We start from the raw sequence: 22,258 nt of genomic DNA on the forward strand, positions 1-22,258 counted from the left end.
GCGGTCGCAGCCTGAAATGCTGGGAAACCTTGTTCTACAGCACATATGATATTAACCACCCCGTCTCATTTCTAATGTAAAGTCAATGGTACAACCCTGACAATGAAACTGATGCAGGGCTGCCCTCTGCTGGTGTTTAGGCAAACTTGCACTTTGTACTGTAAGCCAAACTGTGTAGAGTTGTATGCCACTCTCAGACCTGGAGACTCTTAAAGTTATAAATAAAGTAGGTATTTGAGTTAAATAGTAGCCTATATAACCAAAGGGGGTAAGAAATATTTGTCTTCACGATAAGAAAATTCCCAATATAAAGGATAACAATAGTCAATGTCAAATGTTATGTTAGAAAGAATTCTAGATAGACTACCCAAAGATGCTTTTTTACATAAACAAAAGAAAAGAAAGAAGACAGTCCAAGAGCAGTGCAGTGGTTCTCAAAGTGGGGTCCCTCCCAGGACCCCACGGAAGGGTGTTGGGGTCCCAAGCCAAATGGTTCATATTATACCCTAAAAGGAAATGGCATTGTTTGTGAGCTTGTAGACCTGCAATTTTGAAATACATTTAAAACGTTTTAACATTTTAATACATTATTAGAAGTTTTCAAAAAACAGGAAAGTACAGTTCGATACTATAGACTAACTCTCTAAGATTAGACTCTCGTAGCTATGCATTTTATCGATTCTGACATAGGCCTACATACAAGAGTCGTAGTATTTTAAACCCAAGAAAGCCTATGGCTTGTTTCCATTGGGGTCCTTTTAATTGTACTCAATTCATGGAAACATAGTAACGAAGGGAGGCTCTTATTTGACCCTGGCTGACCGAGCTCCATATATGGAGACAGATGGAGGTGGAGTTTTGACATCAGGTATCAGGTATAATAGAGAGTTTACTAGCCCTCAGCTCTGGTCCATAGCCCAGCATTAGGGCTATGGACCAGAGCTAACTAGCCCTGAAACATGACTATCATGACTGTCAGCGTCATGATGTGAACCATGGCTAAGAGTTTCCAGACCATAGACGACTGCATGGCATCATCATCGTGACACGCATCCAGTTGACTGGCATCGTCACCGTGACAAGCATCCAGTCAAGCCCTATTAGAGTAGTGTAGTGATTTAAGCTTGAGATGAGATGCAATGCAAGCAGTATTCTCAAGAAATAGAGGGCGCTCTAAAACTGGAGCAGCACCGCTGCACTGCAGCTCCTCCCTCTGGTGTGACCGTGTGTTGTCACACTGTCCAACATGGCGGCCTCCATGGTGCAGGGCTGCCGCGCTTCTGTATTGCGGCATGGACCGTCATCATTTGTCCTCCTGAAGAACACAACATGTCGTCCTCGTTGTTTACATTTCACATCCAAACTGCACTGCTCCGCCGCCGTCCGCAGCGGCCTGCTGTCCTCTCTGCACAGACGAGGCATCATCAAAGACTCTTTCCCTGAAAACGCAGGACAAGACCATCTGCCCCGCTTGTTGGAGTCTGGCTCTCAGACGGTCAGTGGTGAACACACAGTACATCATATTATTTAATTACTGCAGTATTGCACTGGTTTTTGAAGAAGCATTTTCATGTCAAGGACGGTGGACCCATTGATATGTATTTTGTTTCGGACCCCCATCTGAAAATATGTTGTGCCAGGGACCCCCAGGAGAAAAAAAATAGATTAGATTATTTTATTATTAATATTATTATTTTAATAAAATGAGCCCCACTATAATAATGAGACTGAATTGTACTGTACATAAAGCGGAACTTTTCTTTTTTTTAATGATTAACATTTAATTTAGTCTAATCTGTATGCTAGTGTCAGTGTATGTTAATACAATATAATAACTTCTACAATTAGGAATGAATGCACTCTGTCGAGATGCCAACTTGCGCCTTGCGCACAAGTAATGTCACGTGGCCTACTTGTGCGCAAGCAGAACACGCCACGAGGTGCGCTCACCACTGGCATCACCGCTTCCAAAAAAACCTGATATGATATATTGTGGTAAATAAAACAGTTAATCTAAGATGTAATACAAATTAAAACTAGAAAAAGTGCCCTTTTGGGCACAGGTCTCCACCAGGAGGATGTTTTGTGTGTGTGTGTGTGTGTGTGTGTGTGTGTGTGTGTGTGTGTGTGACGCGGCTTGGCCTGTTGTAGCGCCACCATGAGGCTGATTTGAAAAATTCTTCCTCAGCCTAGTGGGAATATGCATGCACAGTTTCACCGCAATCGGACGCTGCGTTGAGTAATTGTGGCAATTTGTACAAAACGGGTACAAAGCAGGCTACTCCTGAAAGGTTTAGAAGCCAATCGTAGGCAATGAAGGTGGATTATGAGAAATCAAACAAACGCGTCTTGATCACATGACTATGGAGAGCATGTGTACTGATTTGCGTGAAATTTGGATAAAATCTGAAGGAGTAATATTAGAAAATGTGTTTTACATATGTCGGCCTCCTGGTGGCGCTATAAAGAGCAGATGTGAAAAATTCCAGGCAAAGGTTTTTCCTTGGCCTCTAGGGAGTTGGCATACAAAGTTATTCACAGATCCGTGCAGTTAGAGGTAAAAACACTTTTCGGCAAGTTATAGCGCCACCATGAGGCTGAGTTGAAAAGTTCACGTGGCATTTCTTCCTCGGCCTAGTGGGAAAGTGCATGCACAATTTCACGGAAATCACACAATGTGTCCATGATTTGCAGCATTTTGTTTGAAACTGAGCACTCCTGCAAACTTTGGAAGCCAATCTTAGCCAATCAGGATGGAGTCTGAGAAATCTGAAAGACCCGTTTCGTTGAATAGCTCTAGAGAGACTGTGTACCAATTTGCGTGATGTTTGGACAAAATCTGTAGGTGTACTGTCCAAAAACTTGTTTTGCACAAAGCGGCCTCCTGGTGGCGCTATAACAGGCCGCTCTGGAAATTCTGGGGCAGAGGTTCATCGTTGGCATCCAGGGAGTGTGTGTGCAAAATTTGACATCGACCGGGTTAACGGTGCCGGAGATTAGCTGTTCACAGACGGACGGGGACACACACGGACGGACACACACACGGACGGACGGACGGAGTGCAAAACATACTCTCTCCCCATGCCTTCGGCCTGGTGGAGACAAAGATGCTAAAATACTGTCTGGGTAACTTGGGTAAGACTGCAGTCTCTCTGTCTGTCTGGGTACGACGCGACCCCGTTTTTACTACCCCGTTTCGCACCAGTGAGGGGTGGGAGGGGCGGGGGTCAAGGTGACGGACCTTACAGTTAGATGAGTCGTGAAAACTCCTGCATTTGAGCATCCATTTATTATTATTAGATTAGACCATAGACCATTTTTATGATTTTATCCGGAATGAAAACATTCTCTGATGTTATGAGTTATAATGTTTTAGTTATATTCAAATATGCTACTGGCTGTATTCTTCTTGGAAAAATAGAAAAGGATACTATTATGGAAAGGCTATATTATTTTACTTATATTGTCCAATTTAGTAGGCTATCATTTAGTATAGCCTATGTAAGGTTCAACCTCGTCTGATAATCCCCACATACCGGTAGCTAAATTTACGAGAAATGCAAAGTTTCAACACCAAGTAGTAGTAGTTGTAAATTAGCAAACTGGACATTTGGACTGAATGTTTTTTATTCTCGCGTTGGGCTTCTTTCTCGCCAAAGTTTTTATTTGTGGTGTTTCATAAGCGCAGCTCCGTTGTGCTTCACGTTCAACACAGCCGTCTGCCTTGACTTCTGCGTGTGCTGACTGCTGCGGCCCGGTGTGGGCTAGCCCCTCCCACCCTTCACTGGTGCGAAACGGGGTAGTAAAAACGGGGTCGCGGGTACGACCACTGCTCTGAGTCCTAGAGCTCTCTGCTGTCTGTCTGGGTACGACTGCTAAGTCCTAGAGGCTCAAAGCTCTCTGCTGTCTGTCTGGGTACGACTGCTGCTCTGAGTCCTAGAGCTCTCTACTGTCTGTCTGGGTACGACTGCTGCTCTGAGTCCTAGAGTTCTCTGCTGTCTGGGTAGGACTGCTGCACTGAGTCCCTATAGTCTATAGAGTCCCTATATAAAAGCTACTTTGAAGTACAGTGTCCGGTAGTGTCTACTGCCTGGGTACAACTGCTGGTCTAAATCCTCTGTAAATCCTCTCTACTTTGAGTGCTACTAACTAATGTGTAATACAACTGCTGTTCTAAATCCTTCGGACCCGTTATTGACCTTTTACCAACCTTGAAACGTACCGTAGTTACATCACCAAGAATAAGAGGTTTCTATCCGACAGCAACGATGTACTTTTGAATCCTGGAGCATTTACCTGAGCATACATACTTTGTCCACCACCACCCATCCATACAGGTGTACTGCGGCTTCGACCCCACGGCGGACAGCCTGCATGTGGGCAACCTGCTGGCCCTCATCGGCCTGCTGCACTTCCGCAGCGCAGGGCACCACGTCCTGGCTGTGCTGGGCGGGGCCACAGCCCAGATCGGGGACCCCAGCGGTAAGAGCAGCGAGAGGGAGCGGCTGTCCCCGGAGCTGGTGCGGGAGAACACCGACAGCATCAGGGAGAGCATCCAGAGGGTCTTCATCAACCACGAGCTGCTGTTCCACCGCCATGAAAGCAGCAGAACACTGGGCACCGTCGCGGTGGTCAACAACCTCAGCTGGTACAAGCATACAACTAACTATAGAGCAGTGGTTTTCAACTAACGGCTAATTACGCCATTTCTGAAAATAAATGATGAATATTGTGATATTGCCCTGCTAAAATAAATTGCTCTCACAATTGTGACATGCCTCTACACAGGTACAAGGAGTGGAACGTGGTGTCCTTCCTGTCGGAGGCCGGCAGACACTTCAGGATGGGGACCATGCTCAGCAGACACAGTGTTCAGTCCAGGCTGAAGGGCTCCGACGGGATGAGTCTGGCAGAGTTCACCTACCAGTGCTTCCAGGCGTATGACTTCCACCACCTCAACCAGGTGTACGGCTGTAAAATCCAGCTGGGTGGCACCGACCAACTAGGCAACCTGATGTCTGGCCATGAATTCATTCACAGGTAAATGTCCTAGGCAGGGGTTGCAATTTGGTGCTTTTTCATAAAATAATGCCCTACTTGATCGGGCTTGTAGATCTGTTTTTATTAGTATATCCTTTTATGTATCCTGAAAAGTAACAGTTTTGTTTCCACCTGATATTGACGAATAGTTAATTGAACTAATAGATTTGATTGTTTATTTAAAATAAATAATTGATCATCGATATAGAAAATATCCGAGCTCACAATGTGCTGTGTCGCAAAGCTTAGTGAGCTTGTACATATTATATTTGAGCTATTTTCACTAAAATATTGTGGTTAATTGAGTGGTTGATTGATTTTTTTATATAAATTTAAAAGCTTATAGATCTGCTATCTTCAACAAAGTCTTGAAAAATAAATGAAACATTTGAAATGTTTTTTAAAACCTAACTCAAATCTTGTATGGGGCCCCCTGGCACAATATTTTCAGGGTCCATGGCCAAAACGTCTGAGAACTATACGTCTGAGCTATATACAAAGGGAAAACGGCGTCAGTGAATTACGCCTATCGGTGGAAAATAAAGTCTAGCTCATTGTGGTCTTCAAAATGTATCAGAATGTGACAGTAATCCCCCCTCTCTTATAGAGTGAATGGTGAGGAGGTGTATGGGCTAACGCTGCCTCTGGTGACCAGCACTGCCGGGGACAAGCTAGGAAAGACTGCAGGCAACGCTGTGTGGCTCAACAGAGACAGGACCACTCCGTTTGAATTCTACCAGTTCTTCCTCAGGCAGCCTGATGCCAACATCGAGGGGTAGGTGATGATACACAACATATATTAGCAGCGACATTGCTTTCATATGTCGTTTACTAGTTTCAAGGCTTTTGCGGCCAAAGTAATTCCATTTTCTCCAGAAACTGGCTGTATCAAATATGAATGGACATCATTAACGACGCACCCCCTGACAGAAAGGCCGGGATGATCGGTTTATCTTTCAAACACAGTTCTTATATGAAGCGGCCTAAAATCGCCCTATGGTGATTTCAATGCAAATAAAAAAAATACATGAACCTGTGTACTGGCGCCCTCTACTGAAAGTTATGTCAGACTTTGGCGCTCTATAAGCCTATGATGGTCTGGCCATATTGCAATAAGGGCTTCTATCTCTTCATTAGACCACGTGTGTCCACGGGACATCTTTACACGTCGCTGTGTAATAATGCCTTCTCCTTCCTTCTTGTGTGCCAAATACCAACTTCATCATCCCACAATGGTAGGCCTACATTCACTCCCTATGTTTAATGCGATTGCATTCACACCTGCGGTGATCCGCACTCTGCTGCGTTTTAAAGCGAAGTGAAACCCCCGTTTTTTGGCGGAGTAGAATGCGGTTCTTGCATTAGGATTCGATTCACACCTGCCAAACGACGCGCACTTTCCAACAATGCGCAGCAGGATTCATTTTAGTCACAGTAAAGCATGCTGGTGTGAATGCGACCTTAGTCTACTTTCTAATGTGATGTGGATATACAAGAGATTCTCAGAGTGCCGTTTGGGGAAACCGCCAGCTAATAGGAACCAAATATAACCCAGTAGACACTTATTTGGTTCCTTTTTGCACTCTTAACACCTGGGGGTGAAAAAGGTTTGAGAACCACTGACTCATGGCGTTTGTGATGTGTTATGTAGGTACCTGAAGTTGTTTACCTTCCTGCCTCTGGCGGAGGTGGAGAGAGTGATGGAGCAGCAGAGAGAAGATCCCGCCAAGCGTCTGGCCCATAAACGTCTGGCTGCTGAGGTCACCAAGCTGGTGCACGGCAAGGAAGGGCTGGAGAGCGCCAAAAGGTCAGCACGGAGTAGAGCTATCCTAATGCTGCGTTCACCCGGGCAGCTACAAAAGATACAAAGCGACGACTCGTCTAATCTGTCGCTGAGCCTAGGCCTGTCACAATTTTTACATAAGCGCCTAATCGCAATTATTTGAGATAGTCACAATAATTATTTTCAGAATCGTCGTAATCATTTCCATGTTGTCAAAAATGTGTGGAAATGAGTTTAACTTCTAGATCTGTTATTTTCACTATTCATGTTTATTTTTTAAGTATAGTTATTTAGTTATTTATATAAAGTTTTTTGTCATGCCTTTTGTTTACAAATCCTAAAAGCCAAACACAATTTTAATTTGTATTCATAATGCTCCAATGTTCAACGACAGAAACGCAATTAAATCATTAATCACAATTAATTTAGCGACAGAAAATTGTATAGATGTAGACCCAATGTAACTGAGGACCCTCTTGTCTCCCTACAGATGCACCAACGCTCTGTACAACGGCAGCGTGGAGGCTCTGGAGCAGATGAGTGACGCAGAGCTCCGGGAGCTCTTCAGAGAGGCTCCCTTCCACGAGACGCTGCTGGAGCCGGGCACCACCGTGCTGGACGCCTGCCGCACCATCAACGCCATCCCTGACGGACCGAGAGGGTAGGGACACATCCCCCTTAATAAATCACCCCTCTTTCCCTATGCCCTTGACCCATTAAGACCCGAGGCCGATTCTACAAATGCAAATCTGTATTTGGCCGTGGATCCCTCCATATTAATTTTGTATTTGTGCCAAGGACCCCCAGAAGAGAAGATTTGTGTTGGGGAAAAAAAAACACTTTCAAGATTAGCAGATGTACAAGCTCGCAGCATGGCAGGAAGTGAGCTTGTATATCTGTATACTTTAGAGAACCATGGTTTTCTGAAAAACGTAATGGGTTAAAGGTGCTGTAAGTGATATATTCTTGTTAAAATAAGTGTTAAAATAGCTCTATGTTGTGATGGTAACCATTTTCTTGAGCGTTTGTTCTCATGTTGCAGGATAACAAGTGAAAAGTGATGAAACAACAATGACCGGATTTCTTCTTTTTTTTTTAAAACCTGAACACTATAAAATGTAATCTAATAAATGGGTTCTTTCTCCTGACTGGAGAAACAGGGAGAGTATTGAACATACTCTAGTGAAGTCTATACCAATAATTACTATCAAATATATAATTTTTTGTTTTAAATCAGGAAATATAATTTAAACTACCTTTTTACAGTATATGTAATTTGTTGACCAATGAGTGTTGGAATATAGCGCATACAGGCACACTTAAAAACAAAATGTGATTGGATCAAATAAGAAACAAAGATACCCAAACAGTGGGTCGGGAGACTCGGGACCCATTTGTGGGTCATGGACCAATATTTATGGATCACGACTTGAGTAAAACCAAAAAAGAAAAAGAAAACACTGATGGAACAAACAAACAAAGCTAAGAAATTCCATAAATAAAATAATAATTAAGTAGTGATCTACAAGTGTCGCAACAAAGCTGCGTTGCGACGTCACGCTTCGCGTTAAGCTTGTAGGTCTGCTATTTTGGAAATCTTTTTAAATTGTTTTTAAACGACCATGTCCAAAATAGGGAGATAATGTGGTTTCTCTGTGTTGACAGGTATCGCATGGTGTCAGATGGAGCCGTGTGGATCAACCACAGTCGCGCGGACAAGCCCGAACAGGTGCTGGTCCCAAATATCCACATCCTATCAAACGGACTCTCTCTTCTCAGGGTGGGCAAGAAGAACTTTTACATAATCAAGTGGCTTCAGCTCTGAAATGACCCGATCAACGCTGCAAGCTACAGTTTTTTCCCCCTGTAATGGACCTATGATGACAACACACTCTGGAAACGTCCGGAAGCTCCTTCCTCAAAACCTCAAACTGTTTCATACGTTTCAGACTCAGTTGAGTGCTCCAGTAATTTCTTTGAACGTCTATTTTGAAGTGCCCACGTAAACGTTTCTTTTTTAAAATAATATTGTCCTACTGCTGAGCACAGCGCCCTTCTACCCACAACAAGCATTGGACTTCTCTTTGTGGGCACCTTGAAGAATGCATTGGAAACACTGTCATCAGTAGACATGACTGGATGAATGTGGGACTTGTATTGTAGAGGTTGTATATATGTATGGATATACAGATGTGACAGTCCTCTAAAAAGGTATAGTATTAAAGAATATCGTTGCAGATCTCCACCTTTTTTGATTTTTCGTAAATTCATTCCCTACTAAAGAGTCACGCAAATGCATCAAAAGTAGCAAATCCACAAGTTTGTAGATCTGCTACTTTTGCTACTTTGGAATTTGAATCGTGAAAAGTAACAGTTATGGACATATGAGGTTTCCACCTTTCCACCAAATGGGAGGGTTGTGGATTGCCATACAGATGTGACAGTCCTCTAAAAAGGTATAGTATTAAAGAATATCGTTGCAGATCTCCACCTTTTTTGATTTTTCGTAAATTCATTCCCTACTAAAGAGTCACGCAAATGCATCAAAAGTAGCAAATCCACAAGTTTGTAGATCTGCTACTTTTGCTACTTTGGAATTTGAATCGTGAAAAGTAACAGTTATGGACATATGAGGTTTCCACCTTTCCACCAAATGGGAGGGTTGTGGATTGCCACTTTGTACTACTTTCTGTGGGGTTTTTTAGGCCATAATGCAACAGCAGACCAAAACCTCTACGCCAGTGGTTCTCAAAGTGGGTTCCGGGGACCCCAGCAGTCCTTGAGGGGTTTCCATGGGGATGGGGTCCCCCAGCTAAGAAGGATAGTTTACTTAGGAACCAAATAAATCCGTGCTGGTCAGTAACTACAACAGTGTACAATTTAAACATTTGGATCGATTTTAACCCTAACCCATGGCTGTGATATTACATACATTGATTTCATGTATACCATATATAGATATATAGCCATAGATCACTCCAATGCCCTCCTGGGTCATAGAGTTATAAAGGATAGAGGGCGGACTGCTCAGTGGCGTTTGGAATCGCGAAGACCTGGTTAACACACTGCTCCGGGCAGCGCACCCCCACGCCTCTGCCTCCCAGTTCTTCTGCGTGTGTGTATAGTGTCAACACACGCAGAGATGACAGATCAGAATCACACACACACTCGCTCGCACGCTTTGGTATGGAATGAGCATAATATAATAATTAAGCCTACATCGCTTTGCCTAAAACACTGAATTATGAAAAGGACCGCAATTGGAAAAAGCCTGCCACTGGCTTCCATTTGTTTAAGAGACATCTATACATTTTCAAATTGTATTGTTATTATGCTTAAATTATCGCTTTGGGTAAAACGCTGAATCCAGTGTATAAAGTAGGCTATGTACAAATAACTACAGGCATTAATAACTACAGACATTAATATAGTCTACCGCATATGTACAATTGTATAGCCTACATTTAACAAAGAAGCTTGATTGACATTTGAAAATAGGTCCATACAAAAACTGCTACGAGGATAAAACCAGAAAAAAAAGGCTTCTTTACATCAGTATAAAGTAAAACGAAAACGTGACAACCGTATGGAAAAAGGGGCAGAAGAACTGGGAGGCGGAAGTGTGAGGGGTGCGCTGCCCAGAGCAGTGTGCTAACCAGGTCTTTGCTTTTGAATCACCCGGAAGAACGGTCTACTTCCGCATTTTTATGTGGAAGTGCTCAATGTTAAACTCCAGCTGTGCAGGGTTTCCTCGTGCTAAATGCAGGGGCCCGCCTGCAGTTCCAGCTTTTACCACTAAGTCTCACGGCTTCAACGTTGGCCAGCCTTTCCTGTGTTGGTGAGGCATTGTGGCAAGTTGTAGCGCAGTGTGTACTCAACCAATAATTCATTGCTGCTACTTGAGGTCATTTATTGTCATTATTTTCATATCCATTTGAAACTTCTGGCAGAAGAGTATAGTGAAATATTGACACTTTTTCCACAAGCTTCACACGTACCACATTCTCTTCACACAACGGGGACCAAAGAGATTCATTGCAGGACTCTTTAACATAACAAACGTCCTCCAGTGAGCACATGGGTATGGTGCACACTGCACAGTGCACACAATCAACAACAGGTGTCATTAATTACCCAGCACCTGTCAGTCTCACTGGTGGACGTTTTCATGCGTTCAGTCCTGCAATGTGTGAAGCTTGTGTAAAAAGTGTAGATAAATACACTCTGTGCCAGAACTTTCAAATGGATATGAAACTAGAGGACAATAGCTGACCCAAAGTCGCAGACACAGGAGGGCATAAGAGTGATCTACGGCTGTGTAATATTGAATATATTTAACAGGCAGCCATCCTAATTCAATTTGTACACTGTCAGAGTTAAATTAAGTGTAGGTTGAGGTCCCAGAGATAAGTAATAAATAATCAAATATCAAATGGGGGTCTGGCCTAGTGCATTCCAAACTGGGGATCCTTGACATGAGAAATTTGGGGAAACGCTGTCTATATGCTCTTATTAAATTGAACACTAGGGGGCAGTCTTATCCCAGTCATTAAGGTGGAGCAGAAGGTGCCACTGCCTAGTGCCTACAGTGACGGAGCATGTATGTGCCTATGACCCTCGCTATATGGATAAGTAATCGCTTGGATTAAAAAGGAACTATGTGATTGTTTTGGTTAGCAGGTAATGGATTAGTTGTAATGAAAAGGGATTTCCTAGATGTTGAAGGGGCAGAAAAAGCCAACATTTGTTTCAAAACCGGTGGTGTTTTCCCTCAGGTGGAAAGTTTGAAACTTATTGCATCAGAGAAGGCAAGAACATAAAGTAATGTAATCCTGTAGGTTGTATTTTCATAAAGGATTTTAATTGCTCTGCAGAAATGGGGGGGGGGGGGGATTGTCTTTCTGACGTTTATCTGAGAAAGTTGCAGGGTTTTAGGTGTAGTGTTTAGGTATTTATTTATTTGCACAGTCCTGCCAGAGGCTGGCTATATATATATATATATATATATATATATATATATATATATATATATATATATATATAAAAATAAAAAATATATTTTATTTCTGCTGCCAGGGTGGGTGTAAAAAGTGGGGTGTATTGACGTGACCTTGACTTACCACTCTCTCTCTCTCTTCTTGTCTGCTTGCTCTACACAATGGGTGGAAATACCAAGTCCTTGATAGACATATATTTGACTAAATGTAAATTTATTGTAATTTTTCACCCGAGCTGAATATTTTTGACCAAGTGTACTGTATCTACTCAAGTAGAAGGCCCACACCTTAGAGGTTATCTTGTGTTATTCACAAGTTGTCACAACTTTTAAGGTGGCATTTATTTTTTAACAAACCCTTTCTGTACCCTTGAAATACGTATGTAAATCAGTTGAAATATTGTGCATACATTTATGTCAAACTTTGTTTTGAGAGCAAAGTATGTTTTTTATTTTGTGTTTATGTTCCACTTGTCCATATCTTGGTGGTTGGAACAATTATTTATTCAGATGAAAAAGGAAGGGGGAAAGGCCAGTTGGATAATAATTTGACCTGCGATGCGGATACATCATACATTTGCTATTATACATGTCACAATCACAATGGGTGACCATCAACAATGTAGCCTGTGTTGGTGAGTGGACAACTCATTTACATTTGTCCACTCACTGAGTTACAAACTGATACAAAGTAACCACTGATGATTGTACTGTGTATGTGAGAACGGCCACAAAAACGTTGCTTATTTTACCATAACTTGTGTTTCTATATAAATGTATTCCAATCCGGATACATTAATGATGGTTGGCTACAATGAAACCAGATCACCTTAAGAGACGGGGCGGGCACTAAGCCCTTTAACCAATGAGTGGCCTTCTTGGTGTTAAATAGCTTTCTGTGTCAATCATTTTTCCTCCAGTCAGCCTCCCTCTGAAATCCCAAGTACATCTCTCAATCGCCATATTGGGTACTGAAAAAAGGTTTGTCTGCAATTTCTCCCCCCTTCTTCATTTACTACTACGGGACGAAAGTTGACAGAGAAGGCTTCGGGTTCGTGCAGCACTTTTGTTTTTGGATGATCCGTGGAGAACTACTTTCATTGCAAGCCGCTGTTTTTCGTATTTGGAGCCGCGGTGCAAATGCATGCATGCATTTGTGTTGATCCGTCGTTTTACGCTTGTTGTGGAGCCCGAAGACGCAGCGAAACGAGAGGATAGGATACGCAGCGTTGAGTTTTGTTTTTGTGCGTTTTCTCGGACGATCTTTGATTTCTTGGAGGGGGACTGGAATTTTTTGTAAAACAAAAAAAATGTCCAACGTTCGCCTTTCGAACGGGAGTCCCACGCTGGAGCGGACGGACGCAGCCCGGGTGTCGGATCACCCCAAGCCGTCCGCTTGCAGGAACCTGTTCGGCTCCGTGGATCACGAAGAGTTAAGGAGGGATTTAAAGGGACACTTGCAGGGCATGGAGGAGGCCGCCTCCACCAAGTGGAACTTCGACTTCGCGAACCACGCGCCGCTCGCCACCGGACGCTTCGACTGGGAGATCGTGGACTGCAGGGACATTCCCGACTTCTACAGCCGAACGCACAACAACCACCACCACCACCGGGGCTCCGGCTGCGGCGCGGCCGCCGGAGGAGCAGCAGCCGCCGGCGGGGGCAAGAAGCAGCAAGTCGTTGTGTGCACCGCCGCTACTGCGGCTGGGAATAACAATGTGGATGTAAACGGGAATCATAATAACTGTGTGGTGCTGGTGGGACAGGGGACTGGAGGCTCCACCACGGAGAGGGCTGACGGTCTCATGGAGTGCAGTGAGCAGTGCACAGGAGGGCAGAGGAAAAGACCTGCCTGCCACGGTACTGACAACACGTAGAATCTTGAGTGTTTTTTTTTTTTTTTTTTAACGCAGTCCATTTTTATATGCAAGTGTTGAGTGAGATGATTCACTTAAAGCCGCGCACATATTGTAAAATACCAGTATCCCATATTTGCAAAATTAGTATCACAAATTGTAACGCAATATTGCATTGCAACACGATAACAATATGGCATTCAGGCATTAGTATTATAACATAATATCACGCCTGTGTTTTATAACATAAATCGCATTGCAACATAGTATCGCACATTTTATAACATAACCTCACATTTTGTAACATAAGTAGCCAATCACACACACCACGCATAGACTGATTGTAACGTAGTAGCCGATGAGATGACACATTGTAACAGTATGCCACATAATAAGAGTATCGAGTGGTGGAATGGAATGTGTTGTTGGTCTTCCATCAACGGACTGTGATCCAACATGTTATTTCATGGAAGTTGATCTGCAACTCGCAGGACTGAGTTAAAAAACAACAACCGTCCAGATCGGTTGGTTTTGACTAATCGTGACCCTTTTTTTGTTTTATTGCAGAATCTACTGCCCAAACTAAAAGATCACACACTAGTTCGGATGAAGTTCGTTGCCCAAACATGACACTTTCTTCGGAACTAACGCCCAGAAAGTCCAGTCCAAAACGGCAAACGTGAGGATCAGAAAGGTAAGAAGTTTTTTTCCCTTATTATATATTTTTTGTTTAATAAATAATGCATACAAATACTGCAGTTATGTATTTATTTATTGTATTTACATCACCCAAAACATGTTTACGACTAATGTCCATACACAATTCCACATCAGTCACATAACATTACATAATTTTCAAGCGCAAATAGTAGCTAGTAGCCTGAGGATATCAACAGCCTATGTCCCGTTTTTAGTCTAACGCCGAACGTCATGTCATTTGTACGGAATATAGCTTCATTTACCACCTGACGGCAGTCATTCACACACAGGCTAGCCTACTGCACAGATCTTTGCGAGTAACTCAGAATATACGCACGCCACGGCTTGAATTAGCTAGGCTTGAATGTGCTTATAGTACTGGCTAAACCTACTAGTCTACTCTGTTTTTGTTGCACAAAATGTCAGACTCGCCTTCTTCTTACTGCAAACCGTCGCGTTGATTTGCATGCGCTATTGAAAAGCTTCTGACTCCTAAGCATATTCTTACAAAGGCGGTTTTTTTTAACCAACCAGTTAATATACCCCCCTTAAGAAAGAGTGCGTGTGCTCATATTGCGATTTTTTTTTTTTTACTACAACCGCTGCTCACTGCTCAGCTCTGCCACGGCGAGGCTGCAGTTTCCGACGAAACTGTAAACAAGTCCTGAACAACACTATAGTAACACGTCAGCAACCACTGAGGGGCTGGTCTCTCTGCTGCGTGTGTGCACGCACGCACACACAACCTCTGCCCTGCGTGCACACACACAGCCAGCCACTAGCTCTCTCTCTGCATGCACGCTCGCTCACACACGACCTCTAGCATGCACACACACAACCCCGCGACGCAGGAGGGGCTGGTCTTCTTGCAGTGCACGCACATACACATATGTCTGTTTCTACTCTACTGAATAGGGCTCCACAGTTGCTTGCAACCTAAAAAAAAGCCTGTTAAATAAAGACGTTTAGTTCAGGAATAAAAGTATGCTTGTTGCACATACACAGAAAAATTCTTGCTGAAGTTTGACAAACATCATCCTATTCTGGTGGTTTGCTCTATCTGCCACAAACTGTATTATATAGGCATTAGTGTGATTAGACAGTCAGACTACACTACAGGCTACACAGTAAAATACTGTTAAATGAACTCAGCAAGGGTTCAAATGTTGTCCTAACATTACATTCGTACCCTTGCTGAGTTACAAATGGATAATATTGACAACTGAGGATTTTTATTGTGAGAAGAGAAAACTATACAAAAGTTGCTTCAATCAATTCTTGTCCACTGTTTAATTGCATGATCAAAAGAAGTCTAAAAGTCAAACGTTTGTCCCGACCGACTGCCTATATTAACGCCTTTCTTTTTTTATTTGTTCTCTTGCAGAGCCGAATTATGTTTTCCCCACAAAGTCTCGGGGAAACGTCAGTGTTGGCCGACTTGGAAGAGGAACTATACAGCAAACAGAAACATATCACACTCTCCTCGGTAACGGGACATTTTCCTCTGTAACAGGGGGAGAACTTTCCTGGGTTCCAGGGGGAGACGCTGTTCAAGCACTGAATAGTAACACTAAAGTTGTGGCACTCAAAAAGTTACTGCCTCTAAAAGCAGTCCATGTAGCAGTGTGCAATTAGGTTTGATTTCCTTTTTTGCTCATTTTCTTTTTTTTTTTTTTTTACTACCTGTGTACATATATATAAATATATTATATATATATTATTTCTCTCCATATGTAGCACATTAAAAAAAAACTTTTGATTTGAAAACAAATCCTTTCTATGTAAGAGAAAAAAAAGTGTGAATTTTGATTTGACTTGAAGAATTGCAGTGTAGTTTGAGAAATGTTTTCCAAAATGCTGTTCATGTTTTTGTTTTAATTATTTTATTAATATTATTATGTTTTTGTATTATTTTGAAAGGCAGTGTGACTTTGGCTTAGTCCTGTTTTTTTGTTACATTAAATAAGTAAAAAATATGGCTCTTACAGTTTTCATAACATTATACAATAATGTATATCTACATGGGGTCTTCTTCCTTGTAGTTCTGCGGTGAAGAACGGTACAGATGTAGCGCATTTCTGTTTGTATCATTATTATTTTTCTCTGGGGTTGATTGTGTCATCACGAAGTGAGGGTTTATTATTATGTGAGGTTTGTCCCCCCCCCCCCCCCCCTATATGGAAGAATCAAACCAGTAAACGTTAATACATTTCTGTTTTTGGAAGGGGGGTGGAGGGGAGGGGGGGGGGGGGGGTTCTAATTCAAATCTACCAATATTTATTATGTGACCGCCAATTAATCCTTATTCTCCCTCCCCCTACCCTCAGCCACATGTGACTGTGTGATCATTTCCTCTTTGGGTTGTTGTTGTGAGGTACTCGTATTAGTGAAGGACAAAGACCGTACAGATTGCACAGGTAGAGAGACACGTGATGACCCCCAAATATCCCTAACTCCAGATTGTTTAGCAAATTCTTAATGCCTCTAACAGAGAGGGGGGATGGGGGGTTGGGGGAGGGCTAGCTGCCTCAAACTTTATTTGTGAATGTCCCTTACAATACCAAATACATGGTTGCTTCAGTTCTGGTTGCTTCACGGATGTGCTTCTGTATGTTAATTTAACTCGAGAGGGGTGCTAATATAACCAAAATGGACCCCCCTATTACTATGGGTCCCTTGGGTTCCATTTGCACCCCTCAAACAAATGCATACATTACCACAGAGTTTTACTTTACTGTGCAGCAACAACCTTGCTCCTTATCGACTTCACATTGTATTCCTTTGTGATAAACTAGAGAGAAAGCAATTTCATTTAAGTTGTTTTGTTCTTTTTGTTTTTGTTCATTTTTTTTTCTGCTGTTAGCCTGCTGAGGATGTGAAAGTTGCATCCATAAGCCTCCCGACTATTTGCATATCGTTGCTGTGGGGCATTCGGGCAGAAATCTCATATCTCCATATTCTAACTTTTAGTTTTTCATAAATGAATCGATAATGCCCTACTTGATCATACTACAGCGTCACACAAAAGTAGCATATCTGCAAGTTCAAAACGTGGTGCAAAGCGACACGATTTGAGATTGTCGATCTGCTACTTTTGCTGTTATTGAAATTGAATCCTGAAAAGTTATAGTTTTGTTTTTGGACATATGAGGTTTCTAACTGACTTCTATGGGTTATGTTAAAAGACCAATGTACACCCAGAGAGGGAGAGAAAGGAAATGCTTGTCTCGAAAAGCAGTCACCGTTGCCTGTGTATTTGTGTAAAAAATCTTTGAAAAATGTACCTATGTACATAACTTTGTAAAAACACTGAGAAATTATACTAACTTATTTATGTCAACCTTTTTTTTTGTATGTAGAATAAAAATGGGTTTTTGATTACGGTTATCCAAAGTGGCATTTACATTATTATAATTGTCTTATTTTGTAAAAGCATATTTTTTGGTAGGCTTTTTTTTTATAAGGTTGCAAACTGAGCCTGGTAAAATATTTGATGTGCATTTTTGTAATGTGTGGTTAAAAAATATGTTGCAATCAATTAAAACAGAAAATGAAATCTAAATGTGTGTTTTTCACTTGGTACCAACAATGTCTTAGTTACAACACACACACACAATAGTCGCAAGATTATGTTCTATAGCCTACATTATACATTGGGACATTTGCCTACATTTATTTTTATATATTTTTTAAGATCTCAATAACTTTGCAAGACTGCAAAATAAACCCATCTTTGTATCCTTATGTTTACTATTCAAAAGGGGTTATTTTCTAGATGCAGAACCCGTTTAGTGCAGTGTGCTGGGCAGCCACACAGGCGTTGTGGTTCAAATAGTGACACTCCCAATATGAGTCGGCTAGTATTTTTGAGCGGGCTGTTGATTGACGTTTGGGCTGTCCAATCACATTCAAACTGCAGAAAGCAGACCACTTGTTGCAGCCAGTAGTATTCGGGTGTCTGTGCTGTTTGAAGTTGACTTATCGTGGGGATGGATTTCAGGGAAACAAGGCTCTCCTCATCGGCGAGGTAAAATGTTTATACGGTATGTAATATGACTTAATTTACAACCATCTGTGTAGCCTCTAATGCCCCCCCCTCTCTCCTCTCTCTCTCTCTCCCCCTCTCTCGATCTGTGTGTGTGTGTGTGTGTGTGTGTGTGTGTGTGTGAGAGAGAGAGAGAGTGATGTGCGTGCGTGCGTTGAGTGCGTGCGTGTGTGCGCGTGCGCGCGTGTGTGTGCGCGGCTCATAAGAGCAAGACACAAAAAAAAGAGAATTGCTGTAATAGTTTAATTCCGGTGCTTATATTAAGTTTATTCATGCCATTGATATTTAGTTATTAATTTTCTTATGTATTTGCAAAGGGTGTTATTTTTTGTGGATTTGAAATGAGGTGCAAGCTATAGCCTACTACTGATAAATGACACTGTCACTTTTTGAATAACATTTTGTGATATCCTACTAAAGTAACTATATTTATCACATTTATTACACACTCATTTATTTAATTAACTTACTCTCATAACATTTTTGTCTGAAGCTGTAGGCTAATTTTCCATTTTCATGGTACCGCCATTCTCCCATATGTATAGCCTACTAGTTCACTGGTTCTCAAACCTTTTCATGTCAAGGACCCCCAAATTAGATGTATTTGGCCGCGGACCCCCATCTGAAAATATTTTGTGCCAGGGACATCCATACAAAATGCATGTGCGGTAGTTAAAATTGTTCAAAAATATATACCGGTAGCCTATATAAAAAATACATTAACCGAAACAGCCAATGTATAGGATTAGGGTTAAAAGTGTTTAAACTGATTGTGATGCTACATTAACACATATTGCTGGGACCCCCTGGAACTCCCCTCAAGGACTACTGCGGGGTCACCGGACCGCACCTTGAGAATCACTGCAGTCAACAGCAAAAAATGACACATTGCAGACCTCTGTCCTAACCCACGCTTGTACTGTGGCTTCAAGAGGCCTGCCCTATGCACATAAGCCTTTCTTTTTTTTCCTTTTACATTTTTATCCCACGATTTTGCAACCCAGTTTTTTTCACCCAGTGCCAATTATCTAATGTAATCCTGGGCGCTACACTTCCTCTGCCAACCTGGGGGGGGGGGGCAGCGGACTGACCTCATGCCTCCTTCTATGCATGAGGAGTCCAAGCTGCTTCTTTTCACCTGACAGGGGGGAATTTCCCTGGCCGGACGTAGAAGCGCGTGGAAGGAACACGTTATTCCGACCAGTTCCTTTCCCCTCCATCAGGCGCCCCGGCTGGCCAGGGGGAGGTAGTTTTAGAGACCAGGATTACTGCATGTTTTTGTGAGGGTACCTACCCTAGGAGACACGGGGAGAACATGCAAACTCCACACAGAAAGGCCCTTTCGCCAACCCCACCTCGGGTATGGGCACTGATGACGCGGAGGAGGGAACACGCCCACAGTGTCCCCAGCGGGAATCGAACCCTGGACCTTCTAGCTGTGAGGCGACAGCACTACCGACTGTGCCACCGTGCCCCGTACATAAGCCTTTCTTATAGAGAGTATGCACATGCATAGCCTTGGTCCCAGCCTTACTAATCTGCGAAGAGAAATGCCTGGTCACAACCTAAGCCAGAGAGTGCATAGCCGGAAGTGTCGGGCCGGAACATCCGCCAGATGTATTTCCCCCGGATACGATATTTTCCGACCAATCACAACACTTGTTTCATACACGGAGAATGTAAACACAGATTTGTAAAGCATCAACGTCATTTCCTTGAGTAGTACTTCCGCCAAAATCCAACAATGCACCCTATACAGTCAGTGTGGCACATGCATCACTTTTCCACCGAGACACGCCCCTCATCTAGACTGAGTGGCAAAACACTGAGCAGCATGGAGAATTAGAGTTTGGATAGCTCGCTCGTTGGAACATGGAGAATTAGAGTTTGGATAGCACGCTCGCTATGGCCCTGCGTACCACTGGTTTCTAAATGTGTCACATAATGCAGGAGGCAGCAGGATTTTGCATTATTGAAAATGAGCGCTTCCAAACTCTCACACTCTGAAAAATAATCACCTGGACAGAATTTCTTGACATAAAGTAGCTCATATAAAAAACCCTCTATATTAGAACCTAAATTGTAAAGTTTTATGTATCATCTCTGTCGGGTGGAAACCTCATATTTGCTGTTACTTTTTAGGATTTATATAAAAAAATAGCGAAAGTAGCAGTTACACATAATCAAAGTCAAAGCGATTCGCTTCGCACTGCATTTCGAGCTTGTAGATCTGCACTCTTTGATACTTTTGTGAGATGCTGTAGTGTGATAGCCTGCTTATCAGACTGAAGCTGCGTGCAAGAGGGGCAGTGGGTGGGGTCTATGGGCTGGATCTAGGCTAGTAGTATATGATCAATTAGGGCGATAATTTACGGAACAACACAAAGCGTTAAAATATGGAGTTAAGAGGTTTCTGGCCGATAGCTGTGTGTGTGTGTGTGTGTGTGTGTGTGTGTGTGTGTGTGTGTGTGTGTGTGTGTGTGTGTGTGTGTGTGTGTGTGTGTGTGTGTGTGTGTGTGTGTGTGTGTGCGCACCATGCAAAGTACCTCCTCAGTCAACCAAATAACAGGAAGACACCTGCAGCACCTCTTTAGGTTTGAGGGTGGCTGGGTGGGTAGTGGGTACATGGTTGGATGTTGGGTTGCGAGGAGGGGGGGGGGGGGGGGGGGGGGGGTTGTGAGTGGAAGTGTGCAGGTGGGTAACCTCAGCTCAGTTGTCCACCCCCACTCAGAGCACGGAGCATTGTCCGAGTATGTGGGCCTTTGTGTGGTCGGCCATTGTGAGGGGCCCGGGGCCGGCCACTGTTGTGTCTGGGGCTTCTGGACCTAGACAAAGGGCCCAGTCTAGAAGCCTCCTCCACCCTGCACCACACACTCACTGACTGACTGACTGACTGACTGACTGACTGACTGACTGACTGACTGACTGGCTGGCTGACTTTTGGCTGACTGACCTTTAGTATACAACTGGAACCAAATGGACCCCAGATTTACAGAAAAACCTAAAGGAACCCAGAGAGTCCGTGGACTCCACTTTGAGAACCTAACTGGCTGGCTGATTGACTGTGTGTACTGTGTACCCGCCACCATCCCTTTGGTATGTAATTGGCCTTGTGGTGTAGGCATAAAATAACATGTGTATAAAAGTCTAATACTATAGCCTATTGTTTGCCACTAATTCAACAGTTGAATGCAGACAATACATGTTTTTTCTGTTATTACATCACACTGGACATGTGACTACTACTACAGTTTACTCTTGGTTATTGCACAAGAACAACCGTGACCTTTTCCATTTCCTCAAGGCAAATGCCACTGACTAGCTGCCTTGTAATAATTATGTAACAATTAAAAACTGCAAAAATATTGCTCACACAGACTGCCTTTAAGAACTTTTACTAGCAAAAATAGCCGATCTCGCTAGTAGATATAGGGGCTCTATTTCGACATTTTTTAATAGTTAAAATAGCCAATCTACAAGCTCACAACATGTTGATGTAGCCTATAATAGAGAAAATAGGCTGGGCCATGGCTCAGTGATCCAGGCACCTTGGCTGGTAATCCAGTCTGGCAGTGTGCCGCGGGTTCGACTCCTGATCCCGAAGGCCTTTACTGCATGTCTTCCCCCCATCTCTCTCCCCATTTCCTGTCAGCCTACTGTCTGTCCCTCCATAAAAAATATAAAATAAAGGCGAAAGCCACTAAAAAAAACCATTAAAAGAAATAGAGAAAATAGGCTATTTCCGCCGATTGTCGTGCATGTCCAAAACTGTTACTTTTCAGGAATCAAATTCAGAAACAGCAAAAGTAGCAGTCTAGCAGATCCACAAGCTCCAAAGA

At 42.9% G+C, this 22,258-nt stretch overlaps 2 protein-coding genes across 2 annotated transcripts; both read left to right on the forward strand.

Annotated features, from left to right (window-relative positions):
• The first annotated feature begins 1,059 nt into the window (after nucleotides 1-1,059).
• On the forward strand, nucleotides 1,060-9,068 carry yars2 (tyrosyl-tRNA synthetase 2, mitochondrial). The gene is made up of 7 exons (XM_079501406.1): nucleotides 1,060-1,495; nucleotides 4,338-4,648; nucleotides 4,789-5,040; nucleotides 5,648-5,815; nucleotides 6,692-6,847; nucleotides 7,314-7,484; nucleotides 8,489-9,068. Exons 1-7 carry the CDS (start codon nucleotides 1,247-1,249, stop codon nucleotides 8,646-8,648), a joined length of 1,467 nt encoding a protein of 488 aa, XP_079357532.1. The 5' UTR covers nucleotides 1,060-1,246; the 3' UTR covers nucleotides 8,649-9,068.
• Nucleotides 9,069-12,746: 3,678 nt separating this feature from the next.
• On the forward strand, nucleotides 12,747-17,930 carry cdkn1bb (cyclin dependent kinase inhibitor 1Bb). Its single transcript, XM_079500559.1, has 3 exons — nucleotides 12,747-13,679; nucleotides 14,243-14,369; nucleotides 15,759-17,930. The coding sequence occupies exons 1-2, from the start codon at nucleotides 13,130-13,132 to the stop codon at nucleotides 14,356-14,358; spliced, it is 666 nt and encodes a 221-aa protein (XP_079356685.1). The 5' UTR covers nucleotides 12,747-13,129; the 3' UTR covers nucleotides 14,359-14,369; nucleotides 15,759-17,930.
• Nucleotides 17,931-22,258: the final 4,328 nt, after the last annotated feature.

This window comes from Electrona antarctica (assembly GCF_951216825.1).
Source record: "Electrona antarctica genome assembly, chromosome: 5".
NCBI lineage: Eukaryota > Metazoa > Chordata > Actinopteri > Myctophiformes > Myctophidae > Electrona > Electrona antarctica.